The sequence below is a fragment of the Chiloscyllium plagiosum genome, unplaced genomic scaffold (genome assembly GCF_037043375.1).
Source record: "Chiloscyllium plagiosum isolate Xiang-an unplaced genomic scaffold, Cpla_swu_hap1 HiC_scaffold_11, whole genome shotgun sequence".
NCBI lineage: Eukaryota > Metazoa > Chordata > Chondrichthyes > Orectolobiformes > Hemiscylliidae > Chiloscyllium > Chiloscyllium plagiosum.
Window position 1 is genome coordinate 2592267 of NW_028270149.1, and position 26517 is coordinate 2618783.

General features: G+C 44.8%; 1 protein-coding gene across 2 annotated transcripts in view; it reads right to left on the reverse strand.

The window, feature by feature from the left end:
* Window positions 1–26517, reverse strand: part of arhgef6 (Rac/Cdc42 guanine nucleotide exchange factor 6) — a 216443-nt gene that overhangs the window by 105913 nt on the left and 84013 nt on the right. For both annotated transcript variants that reach the window (XM_087991843.1, XM_087991842.1), the window contains exons 5-7: window positions 24486–24687; window positions 19410–19480; window positions 4085–4179 (exon numbers count right to left, since the gene is read on the reverse strand). In XM_087991843.1, coding sequence (XP_087847969.1) covers window positions 4085–4179; window positions 19410–19480; window positions 24486–24687 — 368 coding nt within the window. The remainder of the gene's footprint in view (window positions 1–4084; window positions 4180–19409; window positions 19481–24485; window positions 24688–26517) is intronic.

Below are 26517 nucleotides of genomic sequence, written 5' to 3' on the forward strand. Positions count from 1 at the left end.
GCCCGAAACGTCGAATCTCCTGTTCCCTAGATGCTGCCTGACCTGCTGTGCTGTTCCAGCAATAAAGTTTCAGCAATGTTCTGTTGCAACCTACAACAGCCCTCCACACTATCCACAACTCCACCAACCTTGGTGTCATCATCAAACTTACTAACCCATCCTTCTATCTCCTCATCCAAGTCATTTGTAAAAATCACAAACAGCAGAGGTCCCAGAACAGATCCTTGGGGAACACCACTGGTCACCGAGCTCCAGGCTGAATACTTTCTATTTACTACCACCCTTTGTCTTCTATTTCCCTGTATCCCATGCCTCCTTACTTTCTGAAGAAGCCTACCATGGAGAACCTTATCAAATACCCTGCTAAAATCCTTGTACACCACAACTACTGCTCTACCTTCATCAATGTGTTTTGTCACATCCTCAAAATAACTCGACAAGATTTGTGAGGCATGACCTGCCCCTCACAAAGTCATGCTGACTATCTCTAATCAAACTATGCTTTTCCAAATAATCATAAATCCTGTCTCTCAGAATCCTCTCCAATAATTTGCCCACCACAGACCTAAGAATGACTGGTGTGTAATTCCCCAGGGTTATCCCTATACCCTTTCTTGAACAAGGAATAAGATTTGCCCCCAATCATCTGGCACTACTCCAGGGGACAGCGAGAGTGCAAAGATCATCGTCAAAGCCACAGCAATCTCTTCCCTCATTTCCTGTAGTAACTTTGGGTATTTCCCATCTGGATCAGAGACTTATCCATCCCCATGAATTTCAAAATTTTCAGCACATCCTCCTTCTGAACAGCAACCTGTTCGAGCATATCAGTCTGTTTCACACTGTCTTCACAAACATCAAGGTCTATCTCGCAAGTGAATACTGAAGCAAAGTATTCAGTAAGGACCTCCCCTACCTCCACCGACTCCAGCACACGTTCCCTCCACTATCCCTGATCGGCCCTCCCCTCACTCTGGCCATTCTCTTGTTCCTCACGTAAGTGTAGAACACCTTAGGGTTTTCTATAATCCTACCTGCTAAAGCTTTTTCATGCCCCTTCTAGCTCTCCTGAGTCCATTCTTCAGTTCCTTCCTGGAGACCTTGTAACCCTCTAGAGCTCTGTCTGATCCTTGCCTCCTCAACCTTAAATAAGCTTCCTTCTTCCTCTTGACTAGATGTTCCATATCCCTTGTCCCCCAAGGTTCCTTCACCCTATCATGCCTTCCTCACCTCAGTGGGACAAACCTGTCCAGCTCAAACTGTAAGTGCAACCTCCACATTTCGGTTGTGTGTTTCCAGAGAACATCTGTTCCTAATTTAAGTCACCCATTTCCTGCCTACAGCATTGTAATTCCCCCTCCCCAAATTAAAGACTTTACCATACAGTCTGCCCCTTTCCCCCTCCATGACTATAGTAAAGGCCAGGGAGTTGTGATCACTATCACCGAAATGCCTTCCCACGAGAGATCTGACACTTGGCATGGTGTCAACCTGGTGAAGCCACAAGACAGGACTGCTTGTGTGTCAAACAGCATAAGCAGCAAATGACAGACAAAGGCAAGCAATCCCACAACCAATGCATCAGCTCTTAGCTCTGCAGTCCTGACACATCCAGTCACGAATGGTAGTGGACAATTAAACTCACTGGAGAAGGCAGCTCCACAAATATGCCCACCCTCAATGATGGAAGAGCCCAGCCCATCAGTACAAAAGCTTTCGCAGCAATCTTTTGCCAAAGGTACTGAGTGGAAGATCCATCTCGTCCTCCTCCAGTGGCGCCCAGTGTTACACATATCAGTCTTCAGCCAATTCCATTCACTCCATGTGACATCAGGAAACAGTCGAAGACGCTGGATACTGCAAAAGCTAGGGTCCCAAAAATATTCTGCCAATAGTACTGAAGACATGCACTCCAGAACTTGCCACTTCCCGAGCCAAGCTGCTCCAGTATAGCTACAACACTGACATCTACTCGGTAATGTGGAAAATTGCCCAGGTATGTCCTGTACACAAAAAGCAGGACAAATCCAACCCGGCCAATTCCCACCCTAACAGCCTTGACATTAATTACTAAAGTGATGGAAGGGGTCAATAACAGAGCTATCAAGCAGCACCTGCTCAGCAACGCCCAGTTTGGGTTCCCCCAGGATCACTCAGCTCCTGACCTCATTACAGCCTTGGGTCAAACATGGACAAGAGAGCTGAATTCCAGAGGGGAGGGGAGGGGAGAGGAGAGGGACAGCCCTTGACATCAAGGCTGCATTTCATTGAATGGCACATCAAAGAACCCAAACAAGGCTGTAGCCAACGGGAATCTTCAGGCTAGCTCCCTGTGCAATTCTATTTTGGCTACAAACACACTCCTTGCCAACAAATGAAAGCTGATGCAATAAACATGTGAAAAATGTGTTTGTTTTTCAAACTGTCCACACCTTACAATGGTCTGACCTTGTACAGTACATAAAAGATTGAAATATATTGGGAGTTAACCCTGTAGAAAGTCAGCTATTTTATTTCTGGTTGATGTGGTATCTTTGAACGAGAGTGATACAGAGCTCCATGTCATCAATGTAATCAACATTCTCATGGTGCCCAAGGCACCCTGTCAGTCTTTGCAGTTTCAAACAGAGAAGCAGCCAGTCATCCTGCAGGGGTCTGTCAGCCTGCTAATGTGGAGGCTTCGCACAGAGATCAGAGTGTCAGGTGGTGACCTGACCTGCTGTAACATGGCATGAATCTGCTCTGACTGGTTGGTATGGTCACCACAGTCACATACCAAGCTGGCACAGGTTTAGCTAATCTGGAGTTACCAGCCTGGGACCTCATTTTATCACGGGCACTTTCAGTAGATTTCCTGTCAGCAAGCTCGACAATTTAGGTTATCTGGTTTTGCCTCATCATGATTTCACCGTAAACGCACAGATAAGGGGTGTAGTGGTAATGCCACTGGGTCAGTAATCCTAAACATTCATTCTAATGTTCTGGGAATTCCACTGCAGATGACGAAACTGAATCAGTGAGAAACTGACCTAACAGTACCTATGTTGTTATTAAAAAAAAACCCATCTGAAAAGGAAATCTGCGGCCTTTACCTGGTCTGGGCTCAAACATGTGACTCCAGACTCTCAGTAATGTGGTTCAGCCTTACTGCCCTCTGAAATGACCCAGAAAGTCACTCAGTTAAAACAAAGCAGGCCATTCAGCCCACTGAGCATGTTCCATCATTCAATATGATCAACCAACTCTACACCCTGTTCCCACTTTTCCCTTGTATCTTTTGACTTCTGAAGCCCCAAATGCCATATACAACTCCCTCCTGAAATCCTGCAATGTTTTGGTCTCAATTGCCTTATACTGTAGTGAATTCACCATTCTCTGGGTGAAGACATTTCCTCTCATCTTCAAAGGCAATTAGGTATGGACAGTAAATACTGGGCTAGCTAGTGATGAATAAAAACAACAGATGAGCTGAGGCATGTGTTTTACTTTCAGGATGTGGGGGTCACCGGTGAGGCCAGCGTTGGTCAATTCTGAGAGACGTTTTGCAGTCTTGCTGTAACCGAGTTCTTGCTCAGCCACTAGAGGGCGATTAAGAGTCAACTGCATTGCAGTCAGACTTGAGCCAGACCAAGCAAGGACAACAGATTGGAACCCCTTACAGGGCATTAGTGAGTAAACACGCAGCTCTTTAACACTTTACCAGGTTCGGATTTTCATTTCCAGAGTACACGGAATTGAAATTCTCATCTACATTTCCAGGATTATTTATCCTGTGACATAACCAGGTCACAGTGTGTCACAGGGCCCAGAATGTACTGAACAAAGAGTCGAGCAGCAGGAAAATGCAATAGGAACTAAAATATCTGAAAGGAAATGCACTAAATTAGAAAGTCGGAAGGAAAGCTTCTGAGGAAACTGCTCTGTTATTGCAACAAACACTCCAGAAGACTGGGTTGAGAATGATATTCCCAAGACCAGTCATAAGTACAAAATCGCAAGAACCATGTGAATAATTTGAACTTTGATCTAAAACTGTTAGTCTAACGAGCATGTTGTCAGAGAAGATGCAGGTTTGGATACTAACTTGTCATTGGCCTGCAGTGACCGCAGGTATGTGCTGAGCAAGACCTGGAGCTCCTTTGCATAATCTCGTTCATTGTCCAAAATATTCTGTACAACCTTTGAGGAGAAAAGACATTTATTAAACATTAATGTGGCCACATATACACAGCCTTAAAATCAATGTTCATTTCAATTTCAAGTCCAAACAAAAAACTTAATGCATTTTCAATTGCAAATGCCTCAAACAGATTTTATTTCTTGCTCAAAACAAAACATTCTATTCAATCTCTGCAAAACATTGCCTCAAACGATTGCAAATATCCTTGCAGGTTAACGTGACTTGGCAGCTGAAATTCAGATCATCATGCTGATGCAGATACTCACTGTGCTGCAGCCTACAATGAGAGGTTACATTTATCCTCAACGTGACTCGTGGCACAAGCAACATCAGATGCAAACCCCAACAGCTGTGACCTGAACCATTATAAAGTCTTACATTCGCCCTCAAATGAGTGTCTTTATTAAATGCTGAGGTGATAATTTTCTCGATGTATAAAGCAGACACTGCTGCTTCAATCCAGCAGTGCAGGCAGACTATACCTAAACGGCACTCAGTTTCTGACTAGCCCAAAAAGTGATCAGCCTGCAGGCCTGGCACTTAGAGTCTGGGATGACTGACACCTTGCGACATGATAAACAAGTTGTGAAATATTCCTTCACTTCTTTTCCAACACTCTAGGCAGTTAGAAAGAAAAGTCTGTGTGCAGAAAGGAAGATTCATTTTAAAATTCCGCATTATCACTTGGGAAATTCGCTGAGGGACACCAGACATACATAAGCTGTGCTAAGAATATCTACAAATTTAAGCACATTCTGAGGGCTCAGCTTGACATTCTGCTCCTGACAAAGTGACTGCCAGATTGTTACGCAGTCTCCAACATGATGACTTCATTCAGCCATAGAATTGCTGGTCAATAAGATTTCCACAGAACATTCAACAATGGGATAAAACCAACTGAGTTTACTGCTTTATACATTACAGCACCAACCCCACTAATACCATTGGCAGGAAAATGTTTTCACATGTCGTGTGGTCACAAAAACATGATAAAAATGCAAGGACAGATACTGCTGGAGAATCCCAGCAGGTTAGGCAGTATCTGTGGAGAGAAAGCAGAGTTAATGTTTCAGGTCCAGAACTGATTGTAGTATGAAAAGGTTGGTAATATGCTGAAGGTAGTGGGAGTGGGGGAGTAAATGATAGGAGGTGGAGCCCAGAGAGAGAGAACAACAGTTGGGTAGATGAATGAATGGGAAAAGGTCAGCCTGGGGGAATGGATAGCTGCTACTGGGGACTATTAGTGTCTGACAATAGACTGTCTGTGGTAACAGGCCATGTGATGACAAAGCCTGGTGTGTGGGGGGTGGGGTAAGGACATGGCAGAAGGAGCTCAAGCCCTAAAACTGTTGAATTTGATACTGAGTGCAGAGGGCTGCAGGGTCCCCAGGCAAACAGTGAGATGCTGTCCTTCCAGCTCACATGGAGCTTTGCTGCACCAAGCCTGAGAGAGGTGTGTTGGCCAGGGAACAGGGCGGGGTGTTGAACTGGCAGCAAACAGGAAGCTCAGGGTCACTTTTGTGGATGGAACAAGATGTTCTGCGAAGTGGTCACCCAGTCTGCATTTCACCTCCCCAATATAGAGCAGATCACATTGTGAGAATCCATACTTGGTTGGTATTTAGCCCGAGTGGTTACACAGGAGGTGAATAATCACACCATAAGACACAACTATCCAGCCCAGCTAACTTACTCGCCATTTAATGAGATCATGGCGGATCTAATAATCCTCACATTCACTTTCCTGCCATTCCCCTTACTAAGTATATTGAAAACCAAGACAGGTTTTTAATGATTGCCCTCTGAGGTAAAGATTTCCAAACTTGGGGAGGTGATAGTATAAATCCAGCATCCCAGGGTCCCAGGTTCAAATTCCATCATATCATGGCTCAGTGGTTCGCACTGCAGCCTCACAGCGCCAGGGTCTCAGGTTCGATTCCAGCCTCGGGTGACTGTCTGTGTGGAGTTTGCACATTCTTCCCGTGTCTGCGTGGGTTTCCTCCGGGTGCTCCGGTTTCCTCCCACAGTCCAAAGATGTGCAGGTCAGGTGAATTGGCCATGCTAAATTGCCCGTAGTGTTAGGTGCATTAGTCAGAGGGAAATGGGTCAAGGTCGGATACTCTTTGGAGGGTTGGTGTGGACTGGTTGGGCCGAAGGGCCTGTTTCCACACTGTAAGGAATCTAATCTAATCTGAGAGAGATGATGAGATTTGAGTTCAATGATATATCCAGGATTAACCATCTATAATGATGACCATGAATCCAGTGCTGATTGTTGGAAAAACTCGTGTAGTTCACTAATGTCCTTGAGGGAAGGAAATTGCCTGGTCTGCCTACATGTGACTCCTGACCACCAGTAATGTGGTAGATTCTCAACAGCCAAGCGAAGATCAATAATATACTGACCTGGCCAGTCACATCCACATCCCATGAATGAATGGGAACAAAAGGATTGCCTACTCAGAAAAGAAACTCTTCATCTGTCCTGAATGCACAAACCTTTATTCTGAGATGATGCCCTCTGGTCCTAGATTCTCCCACAAGGGGAAACAACCTCTCAGCATCTCCCCTGTCCAGTCTTCCAATAAGTGAGGGTTGCAGAGGCTGGAAATCAGAGTCAAGATTAAAGTGGTGCTGGAAAAGCACAGCAGGTCAGGCAGCATCCAAGAAGCAGGAAAATCAACGTTTCAGGCCGGAGCCCTTCATTAGGAACCTCCGGGGTGGAGAGATAAATGGGAGGGGATGGGACTGGGGAGAAGGCAGCTAAGAGTGCAATAGGTGGATAGGGGTGGGGATAAAGGTGATAGGTCAGGGAGTAGGGTGTGAAGGAAGATTGGCAGGTAGGACAGGTCATGAGCTGGCAGGTTGGAACTGGGGTAAAATGGGGAGAGGGAAAATGAGGAAACTGGTGAAGTACAGATGTGGCTGTGGTAGCGAGTCTGTTTCAGGTTGAAGAGTTTCAGAGCAGAGATGATGATCTGGGGGTTGCAGTGAGAGAGAGACTCACTGAGATCTTTGTAGAGAGAGGAGGAGAACTTCTTCAAGGTAGGCATACTTGCAGTCAGTCCTCCAACAACCCTGTATCTTTCAATAAGGTCACCACATTCTCTGAACTTCAGTGAGTACAAGCCCAATCTAGGCAGAAGTTGGTACTGCAGATGCTGGAAATCAGAGTCTAGATTAGAGTGGTGCTGGAAAAGCACAGTAGGTCAGGCAACAAGCCCAAACTACTCAACCATCTTCATAAGAAAATCAGCAATCAGCCTGATGAAACTTTTCTGAATCTGTCTCCAATGCCAAGATATCTTTCCTTAGATACGGAGCCCAAAACTGCTCTCTCTAATCCAGCTGTGACCTGACTAGTGCTTAGCAAAATCTTTCTACTTGTATACTCCGTTCCTTTTGGAGGAAAGACAAAGATTCCATTTGCCTTCCCTAATACCTGCTGAACTCGGATGGAAGCTTTCGGTAATTTTTGGTGATTAATGCCTTTTTCAAAATCCAAATATTGACATCTACTGTTTCCCCTTTATCTCTCCTACTTGTTAGCTCGTCAAAGAATCTTATTAAATGGGTTAGGTATGATTTCCCTTTCATGAAGCCGTGCTGACTCAGCTTAATCAGATTACATATTTCTGAATGGTCTGCTAGTAAATTCTTTATAATAGATTCAAATACTTTCCCAATGACAGATGTTAAACTAACTGGCCAATAGTTACCTGCTTTTCGTCTTTTGAATAAAGGTGTAACATGAGCCATTTTCAATACTCAGGGACTTTCCCAGAATCCCCAAGAATTTCTGGAAGATTATGATCAGTGAACCCACTATCTCTGTAGTGACTTTCTCTAATATCTTTACTGGGATATCTCTCTCAGGAGTCATTACATATCTGTCATTGTTCTTACAGTCCCTTTGCTGTGAAAGTCCTTTCCTAGCCTAGTCCAGCCAATCCTGCCCTCATTCCTTTATTATTACCTTGATTTAAGTTTAACACAATTGTTGCTAAACTAGGTTTCTCACTCTCAAACTGAATGCTAAATTTGAACACCCTTTTGTCACTATTTCAAAGCAGATCCTTGTTTGGATCCACGACATATATTTCTGGGAAACTGCCCGAGTACATGCAATGAATTTTTCCTTATGACTACCTCTGCCAATTTTATTTTCCCAACAACATGAATATTAAAGTCACCCATGATTAGTACACTGCCTTTATTTCTTGCCCTCATTATCTCCTCCTTATTCTGTTCTACAGTATAGCTACTGTTAGGATGTATATAGACTACTCCTACCAGTCATGACATGGAGGTGCCGGTGTTGGACTGGGGTGTACAAAGTTAAAAATCACACAACACCAGGTTATAGTCCAACAGGTTTAATTGGAAGCACTAGCTTTCAGAGCGACGCTCCTTCCTCACGTGATTGTGGCCTGGTGTTATTTTCTGGGTCTGTAGATTGTGAAGGAGCAAAAATGGTCTTTCATCGAGTGATATGTACTTCTTGTCAGATGTGGGAGTTTAAAGAGAGTTTAAGGGTTACTGTGGATTATATCTGCCATAAATGCTGTTGGCTGCGAATCTGGAGAGACAGTTAGAAGTGATGAGGAATTTGCAACAGCAACAGTATGTGATGGATGGCAGTTATAGGAAGGGGGGAAAGTCTCAGATACAGTCACATAGATGGGTTAACTCCAGAAAGGGTAAGAAAGGTAGGCACCTAGAGCAGGAGTCTTTTCTGGATCTACCAATTTCAAACAGGTATGCTGTTTTGGAAAACGTAGGGGGTGATGGATTCTCAGGGGAACATAGCACAAACAGCCAAGTTTCTGGTATTGAGACTGGCTCTAATGCAACGAGGGGTACGTCGGCTTCCAAGAGATCAATTGTGTTCTCTTGGTACAGAAAGACGTTTCTGAGCCAGCAGAGAAAAATCAGAATGGTGTGTTGTTTCCCTGGTGCAAGGATCAAGGATGTCTCAGAGAGGGTGCAGAATGTTCTCACGGGGGAGAGGGGCCAGCAGGAGGTCATTGTCCACATTGGAAACAACGACATTGGAAGGGAAAAGGTTGAGTCTCTGAAGGGAGATTACAGAGAGTTAGGCAGAAATTTAAAAAGGAGGTCCTCAAGGGTAGTAATATCTGGATTACTCCCAGTGCTACGAGCGAGTGAGGGCAGGAGTAGAAGGATAGAGCAGATGAATGGATGGCTGAGGAGCTGGTGTATGGGAGAAGGATTCACATTTTTGGATCATTGGAATCTCTTTTGGGGTAGAATTGACCTGTACAAGAAGGACAGATTGCACCTAAATTGGAAGGGGACTAATATACTGGCAGGGAAATTTGCAAGGGCTGCTCAGGAGGATTTAAACTAGTAAGGTGGAGGGGGTGGGACCCAGGGAGATAGTGAGGAAAGAGATCGATCTGAGACTGGTACAGCTGAGAACAGAAGCGAGTCAAACAGTCAGGGCAGGCAGGGACAAGGTAGGACTAATAAATTAAACTGCATTTATTTCAATGCAAGGAGCCTAACAGGGAAGCCAGATGAACTCAGGGCATGGTTAGGAACATGGGACTGGGATATCATAGCAATTACAGAAACATGGCTCTGGGATGGGCAGGACTGGCAGCTTAATGTTCCAGGAGACAAATGCTACAGGAAGGATAGAAAGGGAGGCAAGAGAGGAGGGGGAGTGGCATTTTTGATAAGGGATAGTATTACAGCTGTGCTGAGGGAGGATATTCCCAGAAATACATCCAGGGAAGTTATTTGGGTGGAACTGAGAAATAAGAAAGGGATGATCAGCTTATTGGGATTGTATTATAGATCCCCCAATAGTCAAAGGGAAATTAAGAAACAAACTTGTAAGGAGATCTCAGCTATCTGCAAGAATAATAGGGTAGTTATGATAGGGGATTTTAACTTTCTAAACATAGACTGGGACTGCTATAGAGTTAAAGGTTTAGATGGAGAGTAATTTGTTAAGTGTGTACAAGACAATTTTCTGATTCAGTATGTGGATGTAACTACTAGAGAAGGTGTAAAGTTTGACCTACTCTTGGGAAATAAGGCAGGGCAGGTGACTGAGGTGTCAGTGGGGGAGCACTTTGGGGCCAGCGAGCATAGTCCTATTGGATTTAAAATAATGATGGAAAAGGGTAGACCAGATCTAAAAGTTGAAGTTCTAAATTGGAGAAAGGCCAATTTTGACGGTATTAGGCAAGAACTTTCAAAGGCTGATTGGGGGCAGATGTTCACAGGTAAAGGGACGGTTGGAAAATGGAAAGCCTTCAGTAACGAGAATCCAGAGACAGTATATTCCTGTCAGGGTGAAAGGGAAGGCTGGTAGGTATAGGGAATGCTGGATGACGAAAGGAATTGCGGGTTTGGTTAAGAAAAACAAGGAAGCATATGTAAGGTATAGACAGGATAGATCGAGTGAATCCTTAGAAGGGTATAAAAGAAGTAGGAGTATACTTAAGAGGGAAATCAGGAGGGCAAAAAGGAGACATTAGAAAGCTTTAAAAATTGGATTCTCCTTAATTCTAAGAATTTTTACAAATACATAAAGGACAAAAGGGTAACTGGGGGGAGGATAGGGCCCCTCAAAGATCAGCAAGGCGGCCTTTATGTGGAGCCGCAGAAAATGGGGGAGATACTAAATGAATATCTTGCATCAGTATTTACTGTGGAAAAGGATATGGAAGATATAGACTGTAGGGAAATAGATGGTGACATCTTGCAAAATGTCCAGATTACAGAGGAGGAAGTGCTGGAAGTCTTGAAACGGTTAAAAGTGGATAAATCCCCAAGACCTAATCAGGTGTACCCGAGAACTCTGTGGGAAGCTACAGAAGGAACTCTTGCTGAGATATTTGTATCATCGATCGTCACAGGTGAGTTGCCGGAAGACTAGAGGTTGGCTAACGTGGTACCACTATTTAGGAAGGGTGGTAAGGGCAAGCCAGGGAACTAGAGACCAGTGAGCCTGACCTCAGTAGTGGATAAGTTATTGGAGGGGATCCTGAGGGACAGGATGTACATGTATTTGGAAAGGCAAGGGCTGATTAGGGATAGTCAACATGGCTTCGTGTGTGGGAAATCATGTCTCACAAACTTGATTGAGTTTTTTGAAGAATTAACAAAGAAGATTGATGAGGGCAGAGCAGTAGATGTGATCTATATGGACTTCAAAAAGGTGTTCGACAAGGTTCCCCATGGGAGACTGGTTAGCAAGGTTAGATCTCACGGAATACAGGGAGAACTAGCCATTTGGATACAGAACTGGCTCAAAGGTAGAAGACAGAGGGTGGTGGTGAAGGGTTGTTTTTCAGACTGGAGGCCTGTGACCAGTGGAGTGCCACAAGGATCGGTGCTGGGCCCTCTACTTTTTGTCATTTACATAAATGATTTGGATGCGAGCATAAGAGGTACAGTTAGGGAGTTTGCAGATGACATCAAAATTGGAGGTGTAGTGGACAGCAAATAAGGTTACCTCAGATTACAACAGGACCTTGACCAGGTGGGCCAATGGGCTGAGAAGTGGCAGATGGACTTCAGTTCAGATAAATGCGAAGTGCTGCATTTTGGGAAAGCAAATCTTAGTAGGACTTATACGCTTAATGGTAAGGTCCTAGGGAGTGTTGCTGAACAAAGAGACCTTGGAGTGCAGGTTCATAACTCCTTGAAAGTGGACTCACAGGTAGATAGGATAGTGAAGAAGGTGTTTGGTATGCTTTCCTTTATTGGTCAGAGTATTGAGTACAGGAGTTGGGAGGTTCTGTTGCGGCTGTACAGGACATTGGTTAGGCCACTGTTGGAATACTGTGTGCAATTCTGGTCTCCCTCCTATCGAAAACGATGTTGTGAAACTTGAAAGGGTTCAGAAAAGATTTACAAGGATGTTGCCAAGGTTGGAGGATTTGAGCGACAGGGAGAGGCTGAACAGGCTGGGGCTGTTTTCCCTGGAGTGTCGGAGGCCGAGAGGTGACCTTATAGAGGTTTACAAAATCATGAGGGGCAATGATAGAGTAGATAGGCAAAGTATTTTCCCTGGGGTCGAGGAGTTCAGAACTAGAGAGCATAGGTTTAGGGTGAGAGGGGAAAGATATAAAAGGGACCTAAGGGGCAACTTTTTCACACAGAGGGTGGTATGTGTATGGAATGAGCTGCCAGAGGAAGTGGTGGAGGCTGGTACAATTGCAACATTTAAAAGGCATTTGGATGGGTATATGAATAGGAAGGGTTTGGAGGGATAGGTGCCGGGTGCTGGCAGGTGGGACTAGATTGGGTTGGGATATCTGGTCGGCATGGACGGGTTGGACCGAAGGGTCTGTTTCCGTACTGTACATCTCTATAACTCTATGATCCAAGATCATTTCTTGCGTCCTTACTAATTATATTCTATACTAACAAAGTTACCACATCGCTCCTTTTTTCCTGCCTGTCTATCGGATATGTGACATAGCCCTGAATATTTACTTCCCAGCTTTGATCTCCATGTAACCATGTGCATATAATATCTGTAAAATCACGTCTGCTAACCTGCATTTGCATCATTAATTAATTTGTCTTGATTTAATACTATGCATATGGGTCCCCTCTAAACCTCCTGCCCCTTTAGCCAAAATGGGAGCATAGAAAATATCTACAGGCAGAGGCCAATCAGCCCTTCGAGCCTACCCTACCATTCAATATGATCATGCAATCTCAGTGTCCCATTCCCACTACCTCCCCATACCCCTTAACCCCTTTAGCCCCAAGGGCCACGTCTAGCTCCCTCTTGAATTTATCAAATGAACTGGCCCCAACAGCTTCCTGTGGGAGAGAATTCCACAGCTTCACAAACCTCTGAGGGAAGAAATTCTTCCTCATCTCAGTCTTGAATGGCTTACCCCTTATTTTTAGACTGTGACCCTTAGTCCCGTCCCATCAGGATTTTAGATGTTTCTATGAGACTTCCCCCCTCGTTCTTCTAAATTCCAGCGAGTACAAGCCCAGTCGATGCAGCCTTTCCTCATCGGTCACTCCTGCCAACCCTGGAATCAGCCTGGTGAGCCTTTGCTGGACTCCCTCAATAGTATCAATGTCTCCTGCTCATTGATCCTTCCATCAAGGGGATCATTTTCTTCCTGTTTACACCATTGTAATTGTGTACACCTCAAACATATCCCCCCTGAGTCTCCTCTGCTCCAAGGAACACCACCCCAGTCTGTCCAATCTCCCTTCATCACTCTCCAGCCTAGGAACATCCTGGTAAATCTCCTCTGCATCCTCTCTACTGTTATCATATCCCTCCTACAGTGGGGATACCAGAACTGCACACAATACTCAGCTGTGACTGAACCAACATTTCATTCAGTTTCAGCATGACCTCCCCTGCTCTTCAACACTATGCTTTGGTTAGTTTAAACAAATATCCCATATGCCTTCTTACCCACTTTGCCCACCTTAAGGGAGCAGTGTACGAACACACCAAGGTCCCTCTGACCCTTGGTGCTTCCCAGGGTCCTACCGTTCATCAGGTATTCCCGCGCCTTGTTGGTCCTGCCCAAGTGCATCACCTCGCAGTGAGCTGGATCGAATTTCATTTCCCAGTGGTCAGCACATTTGTCCAGCCTATCTATATCCTTCTGTAAACTAAGGCTCTCCTCCTATTTACTGAATTTTTACATTGTCTGTGAACTGACTGATAAACCTCCAACATTCAAGTCTAAATTATTTATAATTGGCTGAGTGGCAGGGAGAGAGTCTGTGACACAATTAAAGAAATTAGCATAGACAAACAAGAGCTTCTGAGTGGTCTGCTCAGATTAAAAGGAGATAGGGCCAAACAGCAAGGGCCCCAACACTGCCTCCTGCAGGAACCCACTTGTCACAGACTTCAAGTTGGAAAAACACCCCTCAATCATCAAACTCTGCCTCCTGCCACACCACCCAATTCTGGAGTCAAATTTCCAAGGATCCCACAGGCTCTTACCTTTGCTATCTGACTCCCATACGGGACCTTATCAAAAGCCTTGCTGAAATCCAGTAGACGACATCAATAGCATTACCCCCACCCACAGACCTGATCACCTCGTTGGAAAATTCAATCAACTCGATCAGACACAGCCTTCCCTTAACGAAACCATTCTGACTGTTCCTGATGAATCCCTGTCTCTCCAAATGCAGAATAATTCTGTCGCTTAGAATTGTCTCCAACTGTTTCCCCACCACAGAGGTTAGACTGATTGCTTTGTAGTTTCCTGGATTATCTCTTGCTCCCTTCCTGAATAACAGTATCACACTGACTGTCCTCCAGTACCTCTCCTGTGGCCAGACAGGAATTAAACATTACTGCAAGCACCCCTACTATTTCCTCCCTTGTCTCACTCTCTAGCCTGGGATACATTTCATCCTGCCCAGACACTTACATAAGCCCACCAGGTCACTCCGAACAAACATCGATTCTCCTGCTCCTTTGACGCTGCCTGACCTGCTGTGCCTTTCCAGCAACACATTTTTCAGCTCTGATCTCCAGCATCTGCAGTCCTCACTTTCTCCTCACTCGGAACTCCTGTCTGTCTATCTTAGTGTTTTCAATTGCATTACAGACCATGCCCCTTATTTCTACACTCGCATCGTCCCTATCACTAGTGAACACTGACACAAAATATTCACTTAGAACCCTACCTATGTCCTCTAGCTCAACACACAAATTACCAGTGCAGTCTTTAATGGGTCCTACTCTTTCCCGAGGTATCTGGATGACAGAGGCCTGAAAAATGGCAAATGTAACACCCCCAGGAGAAGAGAGAAGACCAAAAACTGTAGGCCGGTTAGTCTGACCTCAGTCGTTGGTAAGGTTTCATCGAGTTCATTATTAAGGATACTGTGGAGTATTTGGAAGTGCATGGCAAAATAGGGCCGAGTCAGCACAGTTTCATTAAGGAGTGGTCATGCCTGACAAATCTGTTAGAATTCTTTGAGAAGAAACGAGCAAGTTAGACAAAGGAGAGCCAGTGGATGTGAATTATTTGGATTTCCAGAAAGCATTTGACTGGTGCCACACAGGAGGCTGCTAAGTAAGAAAAAAGCCCATGGTGTTAGGGATAAGGTACTGGCATTGGCAGATGATTGGCTGACTGGCAGAAAGCAGATACTGATAAAGGGGTGTTTTTCAGAAGGCAACCAGTGACTAGCGGAGTTCTGCAGGGGTCAGTGATGGGACCACAACTATTCACATTACACTGAGGGCATTGTTGCTGGTTTGCAGGTAGGTGAAGGAGCAGGTCGTGTTGAGGAAACAGCAAGGCTGCAGAAGTATCTGGACAGGCTAACAGAGTGGACAATAAAAGGGGCAATGGAATTCAACTCGGCAAAGTGAGAGGTTAGGCACTAGCAGGAAGAATAGAGGTGTAGACAATTTTCTAAAGGGGGAAAGGCTTCGGAAATCTGAAACACAAAAAGTTTTAGGAATCCTATTCAGGATTCTCTTAAGGTTAAGACGTAGGTTCAGCTGACAGTTAGGAAGGCAAATGCAACATTGGCATCATTTTCAGAGGGCTAGAATACAGGAGCAGAGATGTACTGCCAAGGCTGTATAAGGCTCTGGTCAGACTACATTTGGAATATTCACAGCAATGTTGGGCTCTGTTTCTAAGGATGTGCTGGCATTGGAGGAGGTTTACAAGAATGATACCGAGGATGAAGAGTTTGTCACGTGAGGAGCAGTCGAGGATTCTGGGTGTGTACTTGATGTAGTTTGTAAGGATGGTGGTGGTGGGGTGGGTTCTGATTGAAGCTTAGTCAATGAACAAATGTCCTATACAAGTTCACCACCACCCCTTTTCCATTGTTCTCTACGTACCTATTAAAAAGCTTAAGAAACTGTATGCTTTATTAATTGCTCTCTCCACTTGTTCTGCCACCTTTAACTGTCCATGCACATATACGGCCAGGTCTCCTGCTCCTATACTTTAGTACTGTATACTTTATATTGATTTTCAAAGTTCTTCCAACCAAAGTACATCATCTTGTGCTTCTTTGCATTGAACCTCATATCAGTTTCCTGGCCACACCACCAATCTGTCAATGTCCTTCTGCAGTGCTTCCAAGTGGAGTGTTATCTGTAAACTCGGAATTGTCCCCTGCAAACCAGGATCATTAACGTACATCAGGAAAAGCGAGGCTCCCACTGGGGAATGAGTAGACCAATCAGCCTTTTGAAATGCCTCTGTCATTGCAGATCATGGCTGATCATTTATTTTAATGTCATTTTCCCATATTCCTTGATGTCATGAGTATCCAGAGATATTTTGATATCTCTGTCTTGCATATTCTCAAAGTCTAAACCTCCACAGCTCTCCAACTTGAAAATTCCCAAGATTCAACACCTTGAGTGAAGAGAGTCCTCCTCATGTCTGTCAGAAATGACCTGCCCCGTGTTCTGACACCAGGGTCCCTCGTTCTTGACTACACAGGCAAGGAAAACATCTTTTCTGCATCCAGTCTTGTCTATCACTTAAAGGATCTTTTTAAATTTCAATGAGGTTATCTCTTATTCTTTTATAATCTTTCCTCGAGACAGGCCCACCATCTAATCACGCAATTAATTAAATGGCAGAGCAGGCTCGATGGGCTGAATGGTCTCACCCTGCTCCTGGTTTATCAGAGATATGAAGAAACCTTCTCATGCAGCCTGTTGTTGTGATCTGGTCATGTCCTGTTTGAAAGGCCAGTGGGAGCATATTCAATAATACCTTTCAGAAGGGAACAAGATAAATATGTAACAAGAATGAAATTTGGGAAGGTGATGGGGCAAGTGGAGGGAGGTCGGGCAAATTAGATAGCTTTTCCAAAGAGGGCTGACTAGTTTTTTTTCTGAACAGTGAAGTTCAGACCTTCTAATCCCAGTTCCCACAGCCCAGTAACACCTCTCACTGTGAAGAACTGGTACAACTCTGGATGGTAACCGAGACAAACTCCAAATCCCAGCGATGTAGGATGCCAGACTGAAGTGCAGATTGCTTTTGTGTCTGTGTGACTGGCAGCTCTGTGGGGAGGGGCTGGGTGCTGACGCATTTTTGGAGAGTACTGGGGATGCAAACTGTTATTTCATTTTTTGATGGGCAAAATATTTGAAATTCTGCCCTCCTCTGAATAACTGCAGGGTGCATCAGTTGAAGACTGCTCAGGCGAATGCTACATGCACATTGCAAATGAAATTCCCGAGCCCAGGAGGAAAGTTCAAGACAATAATCTGTTACCAAGGGAACAAGGCGATCGGATTGTTTCCATTCAGTGTGGAACACAGTACCTTAAGATGTGGCCCATTTTATACACAGCCCCTTCTTCATTATTGACGAGAGCTCAGGTGGACTATGAACTACAAAATCATAACTTGGTATTCCCACTAATCCACTATATTTTGTAAACTGAGGCATGACTTTTATACCTGTGTAGAATATCCCTGGCAACAGAATACCTGGAGAGAATAATCCCATAGAAATTCCAGCTGCATTAACTGAACAGCTCAACCATAATCATGTCTAGAAAGACAGCTCAGGCAGTCCAATGCATTACCCAGCCATCAAATTACACCTTGAAGTCTAGTCATTGCTGTAAGATAAAAAAGTAAGCAGCTCAATTTTAGAAAGCAGGGTCCCATACACAGCAACAGTGAACATGGATTTTGGACAATGTTGATGTTGGGATAAATACTGTCCATGCCATTAAGGAGAACGGTAATGTTTCCCTGCATCAAAACAGTGCCTTGTTACCATTTGTATGTTACCCTAGCAAGCAGCTGAGGCTCTGATTTAACATGTCCTCCAAAACATACCACCCTGGGAGTATATCAGGGAGACAGGACGCCAACTTGCGGATTGTTTCAGAGAACACCTCTAGGACACCTGCACCAACCAACCCCACCGTCCTGTGGCTGAACATTAACGTCCCCCTCCCAATTTGCCGAGGACATGCAAGTCCTGGGCTTCCTCCATCGTCAAACCCTAACCACCCGACGCCTGGAGGAAGAATGCCTCCTCTTCCGCCTTGGGACCCTCCAACCACATGGGATCAATGTGGATTTCCCCATTTCCCCTCCACCCACCTTATCCCAGTCCCAACCTTCCAACTCGGCACAGACCTCTCGAATGGTCCTTCCCACCTATCTGCTCCACTCTCCTTTCCGACCTATCAGAGCAGCATGGTGGTTCAGTGGTTAGCACTGCTGCTTCACGGCGTCAGGGACCCGGGTTCAATTCCAGCCTCGGGCGACTGTGTGAGGTGTGCACAGAGCTTCGCCCTGTCGGGGGGTCAGTGCCGAAGGAGCGCCGCCCTGTCGGGGGGTCAGTGCCGAGGGAGCCCCGCCCTGGTCAGTGCTGAGGGAGTGCCGCACTGTCGGAGGGTCAGTGCTGAGGGAGTGCCGCAATGTCGGAGGGTCAGTGCTGAGGGAGTGCCGCACTGTCGGAGGGTCAGTGCTGAGGGAGTGCTGCACTGTCATAAGGTGCTGCTTCTTGACTAGGACATCAAACTGCGGTTGATGTAAATGATGCCATGCCCATTATTTTGAAGATCGCAAGCTAGTTCCCTGTGCCCTGCCAATATTTATCTCTCAATTCACATCACTGGAAACAGATTGTCTAGTCATCTGCACTTTGCTGCCTCAGGCAGGTTGCTGGGAAGTGAACGCTGTATTACACAGTGACTACACTTCAACATCAATTCATTGGCTGTAAAGCATTTTGGAAGGTCCTGACGGTGTTAACAGTGCTAAAATAAATGCAAGTCCTTTGTTAAAAAGAGTGATAAATATACTGTGGACTGGAGAGTATGCCGCCTGCCTGAGTCAGAGAGCAATTCTAAAGGAAAGCCATGTCCACTTTGCACATCAACACCACTGGGTGGGGGTGAAGAAGGAGTTTGGTTCAAAACATATGCTGTCGGATTTTCAGAATTTTCCTGCTGAGATGTGTGTGAAGACCCTGCTGCTAACCAGGCTAAGCCAGAGGCTACGATGCAGAATACAAGAGCGATCTGGGCAAAAATCAGATTTAGCATGTGTTGTGATTTTTAAATGGAAGTAGCTTACATAAAGATTATGGCTCTTAAAACAGGTTTTTGTCGACTGTTCTGAATTTAGGTAAAACTTATTACTTTTGCAAACGATTTGCTGGTGAGTTTAATACTTTATTAGCCAGAATTATCCCTGTGAAAACAGGGATTAAAATCAAATCAAAGCACTTACCAAACTGTAATAATTCTTCGTAACTGAAGGTGTCTCAAATCCTTTGAGAGATTTGGGGGAAAGTGACTTATCTGCAAATCAAAAACACGCTTGATAAGTCAATTAGTTAAATTTTGGTGATGACAGAATTAGATCCGTACAGACTGCAATTAGCTGAACTAAGAGCTTGGAATTAAAAAGGACTGAGGGTCCATTTCACACAGAACTCTCCAGGAGAATACAGCACTGAACTGGAACCAATGGGCAAGGTCACACTCCCTCTGGTGCGGGTGAAGGTTGAGTTGTAGTTAGAAAGGGCAGAGGTAGTAGGCACTACCCGGCTCTGCACAAAATACTCAGTAATTAACATGGACTGAAAAGATTTTGCTCATTGCCTTGTGCATAAAACACAACCACAACCATGTGTATTCTCTCTTTTCTCTCTAATTCATTCAATGAATGCATGTATTTGCTCCCCATCCCTAACTGCCTTTAAACTCAGTGTCTCATTCAGACATTTAGGGGGCAGTTCAGAGTAACCCACATTGCTGTGGATCTGGAGTCTCATGTAGACCAGACCAGGTAAGGATGGCAGATTTCCTTCCCGAAAGGACATTAGTCACCTAGATGGGTTTTTACAACAATCGATGGGAATTTCATGGTCACCATTACTGAAACTCGCTTTCAAGTCCAGATTTAATAAATGGATTTAAATTCTACCAGCATTAACCTGTAGAGACTCACCCACTACACTGCTGTCTCCCCCTTTAAACAGTTCCTACAAGCAGGAGGGAAGCTTTAATATGAGTCAGGGCAGTTGATCAATAAACTTCACTGATTTCTCACATCTTTCTATCTGAATAATTTGAAAATATTTTTCTTCTTTCTAATCGGCCCTGAAATAACACACTGGGACATCAACACTTAAATGCTGATCCTTTTACACTATCAGGACATTGGGCAATAATAGAGATATTCAGAGCTACATTGGCTACATCCTCAAGTTCAGGAGTAGGGCCTGAACACCTGACTGGCCGCCTGATGGAGAGAGAAGCTGCAAGCCAGGGTGCTACTACGACAGGCCAAAGTGTTTTTGTGTTGGCAAAGTACAGACATCCTCAAAGCACATCATCTCATAAACCACCCACTTCGGCCAACTGCATTCTCCAAAGAAATGCGCAAATGGAAGGCTGATGTATTTTGTGCACATTCAATTCTACCACCATCAACCTCCAACTGACAGCCAACAACTTGTCGCTCTTAATGTGATACCTTATGGACACTAGCAACTTGGCAAAGGGATGTCACACACCACAGAGTAGTAAATGCATCGCCCTTATCATCAGTTAGTGGACTTTAACAACTGTTTTGAGCCTTTTATTGAGTTCCCTTTAAGGAAATGAATGCTGTTTGAGCCCTGTACTCTCTGCCCCCTCTCCTTATGTCACACTGTGTGCCTCAATATTCTGAAGAGTCAGACACAGTCGGCAGCACAATCACGCTCCAAAAAAACAACGGGGAGTCAGCAAAAACATATGGTTCATCTCCTCGTCATCAATCCAAAGTGGCAGAGTTAAACAACTCAGTTTTGGTAAGAAGCAATTTCAAATTGAAAAAGAGGCGATTTTGCAGTGGTTTCTGTAAACTCAATCCTCCCTACCGTGGGTTATCACAGTGAGAGAGAGCAGCAGCAGCTGCAGTCTGGCATGCTGCTTTGATCACCACATTCTGAAAACTGTGCCAGAAAGATGGCCCTGGTTTGTACAGAGAGCTATGTTTCTGGCTGCTGAGATTGGCTTGCCAGGCAAGGGAAAAAGAGGGAGGCCTATGCAATCATATCAACCCTGGGAAAACCAGATGGAGGACTGCAAAGGGCACATCGATGGATCAGTAGACAAAGTTCTGTAAACCTATGGGCAGGACAAACTAGGCAAGGACAGTACCGAGTATCAGAGGGACCTTGATGTGCATGTACACTGATCCTTTAGCGTAGCTGGAAAGGTGGATAGTGTACTTAAAGAGGCAACTGGATACTTGTCTTTATTAGTCAAAGCATTGAGTTTGAGAGAAGGGAAATTACACTGGAACTTTATAAAAAGTTAGTTAGACAGGCTAAAGCTAGAGTTTTGGGCAGGCACGGTGGCTCAGTGGTTAGCACTGCCGCCTCACAGCACCAGGGACCTGGGTTTGAGTCCCACCTTGAGCGACTGTCTGTGTGGAGTTTGCACATTCTCCCCATGTCTGCATGGGTTTCCTCCCACAATCCAAAAGATGCACAGAATAGGTGGATTGTCCATGGGAAATTGCCCACAGCGTTAGGTGGATTAGTCAGGGGTAAATATAGGGTAGGGGAATAGGTCTGGGTGGGTTACTCTTCGGAGGGCCGGTGTGGACATGTTGGGCTAAAGGGCCTGTTTCCATACTGTAGGGAATCTAATCTAATCAATTACATGCAGTTCAGGAATCCACACAATAGGAGGAATCTGACAGCACTGGAGAGTATGCAGTGGAGTTTTACCAGAATGTTGCCTGGGTTGGCAAGTTTCAGTTATGGAGAGAGAATGAACAGAGTGGAGTTATCCTGAAAGGGAACCTGATTGAGAGATATCAATTGAGGGGCACAGATAAGGGGGCCAGGAGCATGGATTTAAGGTAAGGGGGAAGAGGTTTAGGGGAGATGTGAGGAATGTTTTCCCCACCCAGAGGGTGGGGGGAATCTGGAACTCACTGCCTGTAAGGGGGAGAGCCAGAAACCCTCATCACATTGAAGGCGGCAAACAAGACTATTTGCCAAGTGCTGGAAAATGGCAATGGGTTAGGCATCATTAATAGTGCGGTCAAGCAGCACCTGCTCAGTGACACCCAGTTTGGGCTTTGCCAGGGTCACTCAGTTCCTGACCCCATTACAGCCTTGGTTCAAACATGGACAAAAGAGCTGAATTCAAGAGGGGAGGGGAGAGGGACAGCCCTTCACATTAAGGCTACATTTGACGGAGTGTGGTATTCAGGAGCCCTCACAAAACCGGACTCAGTGGCTATTGGGGACAAACTCTCCCATGGCTGGAGTGATACCTGACACATAGGAAGATGGTCATGGTTGTTAGGAGGTCAGTCATCTCAGCTCCAGGACATCTCTGCAGAAGTTCCTCAGGATAGTGTCCTAGGCCCAACCATTTTCAGCTGCTTCATCAATGACCTTCCCTCCATCTTAAGGTCAATGTTCAGCAATATTCATGATTCCTCAGATACTGAAGAAATCCACGTCCAAATGCAATAAGATCCGAATGATATCCAGGCTTGGGTTGACAAGTAGCATTCACGCCAAACAAATGCCAGACACGAACATCTCCAATAAGAGACAATTTGACATTCAATGGTGTTATCATTACTGAGTCCCCACTATCAATACCTTTGGGGTTACCATTGAGCAGAAACCCAACTGGACTCCCAACATAAACATAGTGGCTATAAGAGCAGGTCAGAGATTAGGAATACTGCAGCAAGTAACTCTCCTCCTGACTCCCCAAAGACTGTCCAACATCGACAAGGCACAAGTCAGGAGTGTGATGGAATACTCCCCATTGACCTGGATGGGGACAGCTCTAACAACATACAAGGAGCTTGACACCATCCAGGACAAAGCAGCCAACAATCACATCCACAAACACCCACTCCTTCCATCAATAATGTTCAGTAGTAGCAGAGTGTTTCATCTATAAGATGCACTACAGAAATTTACCAAAGATCCTGAGACAACACCTTCCAAACCCGTGACCACTTCCATTCAGAGGGGCAAGGGCAGCAGATGCATGGGAACACCACCCTGCGCAAGTTCCCCTCCAAACCACTCCCCTACCTGAATTGGAAAAATATTGCCAGTCTTTCACTGTCGCAGGGTCAAAACCTGGAATTCCCTCCCTCAGGGCATTGTGGGTCAACCCACAGCACATGGACTGCAGTGGTTCAAGAAGGGAGCTTCACCACCACCTCCTCAAGGGGCAACTGGGCAGTAAATTCTGGCCCAGCTAGCAACACTACACTCCACAGACGAATGCAAAAAAGTGGCTATTTTGACCAGTGCAGATTCAATGGGTTGATGGGCCTTTTTTGGTGTTGTAGGCCTCTGTGACTCTAGGAGTAAATTATACACATTCCTTTTTCCTAGATGACCTAATTTGCAACAGCAAAGGAAGGTCAAGTGAAATACTTACAAATACCACACCTGCTGAGATGGCAGATTTCCATCCCTAAAGGAACCAGGTTCAACAGCTGATAACAGTCCAACAGCTTCAGGATCATTTTTACTGAGACCAGCTTTTTATTTCCAGACTAGGAAGTGCTTTTTTCCCCAAACTGAATTCAAATTCCTGGACTCAAGCAGGATTTGGGCTCACCTTTTTCTGGATTATTATTCCAAGCCTCAAGATCTAGTCACTTTATCATAAGTCTCTTGCACGTTTTGAAAATGACAAGAGGACATTCTGCAACAAGTGTTGAAGTTAGAACAAGTGTCCCGCTCAAACAGTTTCATTCTACACAAACCACTATTCTTCACCAGTCGTTATCCCATCATCAGTGGGTCCAAGCTTGAACAGCACTGTCTATTTCCAGTAGTTTCTCAATAACAGACACAAATAAGGCATCTCACTGAGAGGATGCAAAGTGGACCAATGCTGGGCCAGGACCACAGACATGAGGAGGATTCAAAACAAAAGTCAACGAGATGGTTCCCAAGGTTGATGAACCATAGAGAGGGAGGTGAAAAACCCTGAGAAGTTTCAGAGTCTGCAAAGGGGTGAGGTGCAATTTCAAACAGTAAGATCGAGGTGGGTACAACACATCCACGGTTATGAACAAGTTAGACTTGCTTGTCTTTGAGTGAGGCCAGTTAATTAAATTATAACTCCATCACATTTGGCGAAATGAAAATCTCTAACTTAGCTGTTGGCCAAAAGTAGAAACTAAACTGAAGTTTCAATGCTGGACTGAAAGCTCTGACCATGGACACACTGAACTTAAAGCAGTTTAAAATAAAAAGTACGATTTTCTGTACAGCCAGAATGAAGACGGAGTTATACATAAAAATGAGCAACTCACCATTTGGTTTTATCTCTCTCACGTAGTTGCTAGGGAACCAGCCTGACTTCCCTTTCAGTGAACCTTCCCACCATCCTCCATCTTCGACTCGTGTTACATAAAGAATGTCGCCTTTTGAAAAGGAAAGCTCATCTTCATTGTTCTGCTTGAAATTAAATTTGGCTTTCACCACCAGCTGATGACTCCCATTTTCCGTCATCTCCTAAAGGAAGGAAGGAAAGACACTTCAGTGTCACCCGATCAAAAACATTTCGCCAAAGTTTGCCAGTGTAGAAACAGACCAAGTTGAATAAGTCAATTAATTAGGCCTTTAAGCCCATAATGCCACTAAATATGGTCATGTGGCTGAATCTTGAAGGAAGAGTACACATGTATTGCAGGTGATACAACAAACTCAGTTGGTCTCTAGGAAGGCATCGTTTCCAATTCGGAGTTAAATAGAGTTTATAGAAGATTGAGACGTGACCTCACTGAAATAGGAAAAGATCCTGAAGGGGCTTTTCTGGGTAGGACTCAGGTTGTCATTTATAATGGGGAACAAAGAAATGGCTGATGAATGAAATTTGTACCTTGCTTTGGTATTCACAAAGACGGACAGATAATGTCCCACAAGAAATAGGGAATGCAGGGTTTAGTGAGAGAGGTACTGAAGGAAATCTGTATTAGTAGGGAAATAGTGTCGGAGTAATTGATGGGACTGAAGGCCAATACATTCCGAGGGGCTGATACCTACATCTCAGATTACTGAAGGAAGTGGACCCTAGAAACCCAATGGTTGCATTAGTGTCATCTTCCAAGATTTGAGAGAGTCAGCAACAGCTCCTATGGATTGGAAGCTTGTTAACGTAACCCTACTATTTAAAAAGGGAGGTTGAGAGAAAATAGAGAATTATAGATCAGCGAGTCTGACGTTAGCATTGGAGAAGTTGCTAAAGTCCATTATAAAGGATTTTATAGCAGAGCACGGAAAACAGCGGGAGAATCAGACTCACACAGCATGGAATTACAAAAGGGAAATTAGGCTTGACAAATCTACTGAAATTCTTCAAGGATGTAACTAGCAGAGTTGATCAAGGATGCCAATGGATTTGGTTTACTTTTACTTTCAGAAGGCTGTCAACAAAGTCTCTTCATAAGAGAAGAATGTGTAAAATTAAAGCACACAAGATTGGGGGTAGTGTATTGAGACAGATAGAAAATTGAACAGCAGACAGGAAACAAACAGTAAGAATAAATGGGTCTTTCTCTGATCACAGGCAGTGGGGTACCGCAGGGATTGTAACAAGGAGCCCAGCTGTTCACAATATATATATTAATGATTCAGATAAGGGAACTCAATGTAATATCTCAACTTTGACAAAGCTGGGTGGGAGGGTGGCACATGCATGGCAGATGCAACATAATGTAGATAAATGGGAGGTTATCCACTTTGATTGCAAAACAGATTTTTGTATGATTGACTATAGGCTGAGAGTGGGGAATGTGCAATGAGACCGGGGTGTCCACATGCACCAGTTATTGAAAGCAAGTAGATACTGCTCTTGCAGCTAAAGACTTAGAATTAAAGTAGAGTCCCTACAGTGTGGAAACAGGCCCTTCTGCCCAACAAGCCCACACCGACCCTGCGAAGAGTAACCCACCCAGACCCATTCCCCTACTGTGACTATATTCACTTGTGACTAATGCACCTAGCCTACACATCCCTGAACACTATGTGCAATTTAGCATGGCCAATCCACCCTAACCTGCACATCTTTGGATTGTGGGAGGAAACCAGAGTACCTGGAGGAAACCCACGCAGACACGGGGAGAATGTGCAAACTCCACACAGACGGTCAGCTGAGGCTGGCATCAGCAAAATGGGAGAGGGCGGAATGACGGTATTGAGGCTGATGATCAGGGATAATCACATTAAATGGTGGAGCAGGTATTGAGAACAGAGGGATATAGAGAATGAGAGAGAGAGAGAGACAAAAAGAGGGAGACAGAGAGGGAGACAGAGAGGGAGACAGACAGAGGGAGACAGACAGAG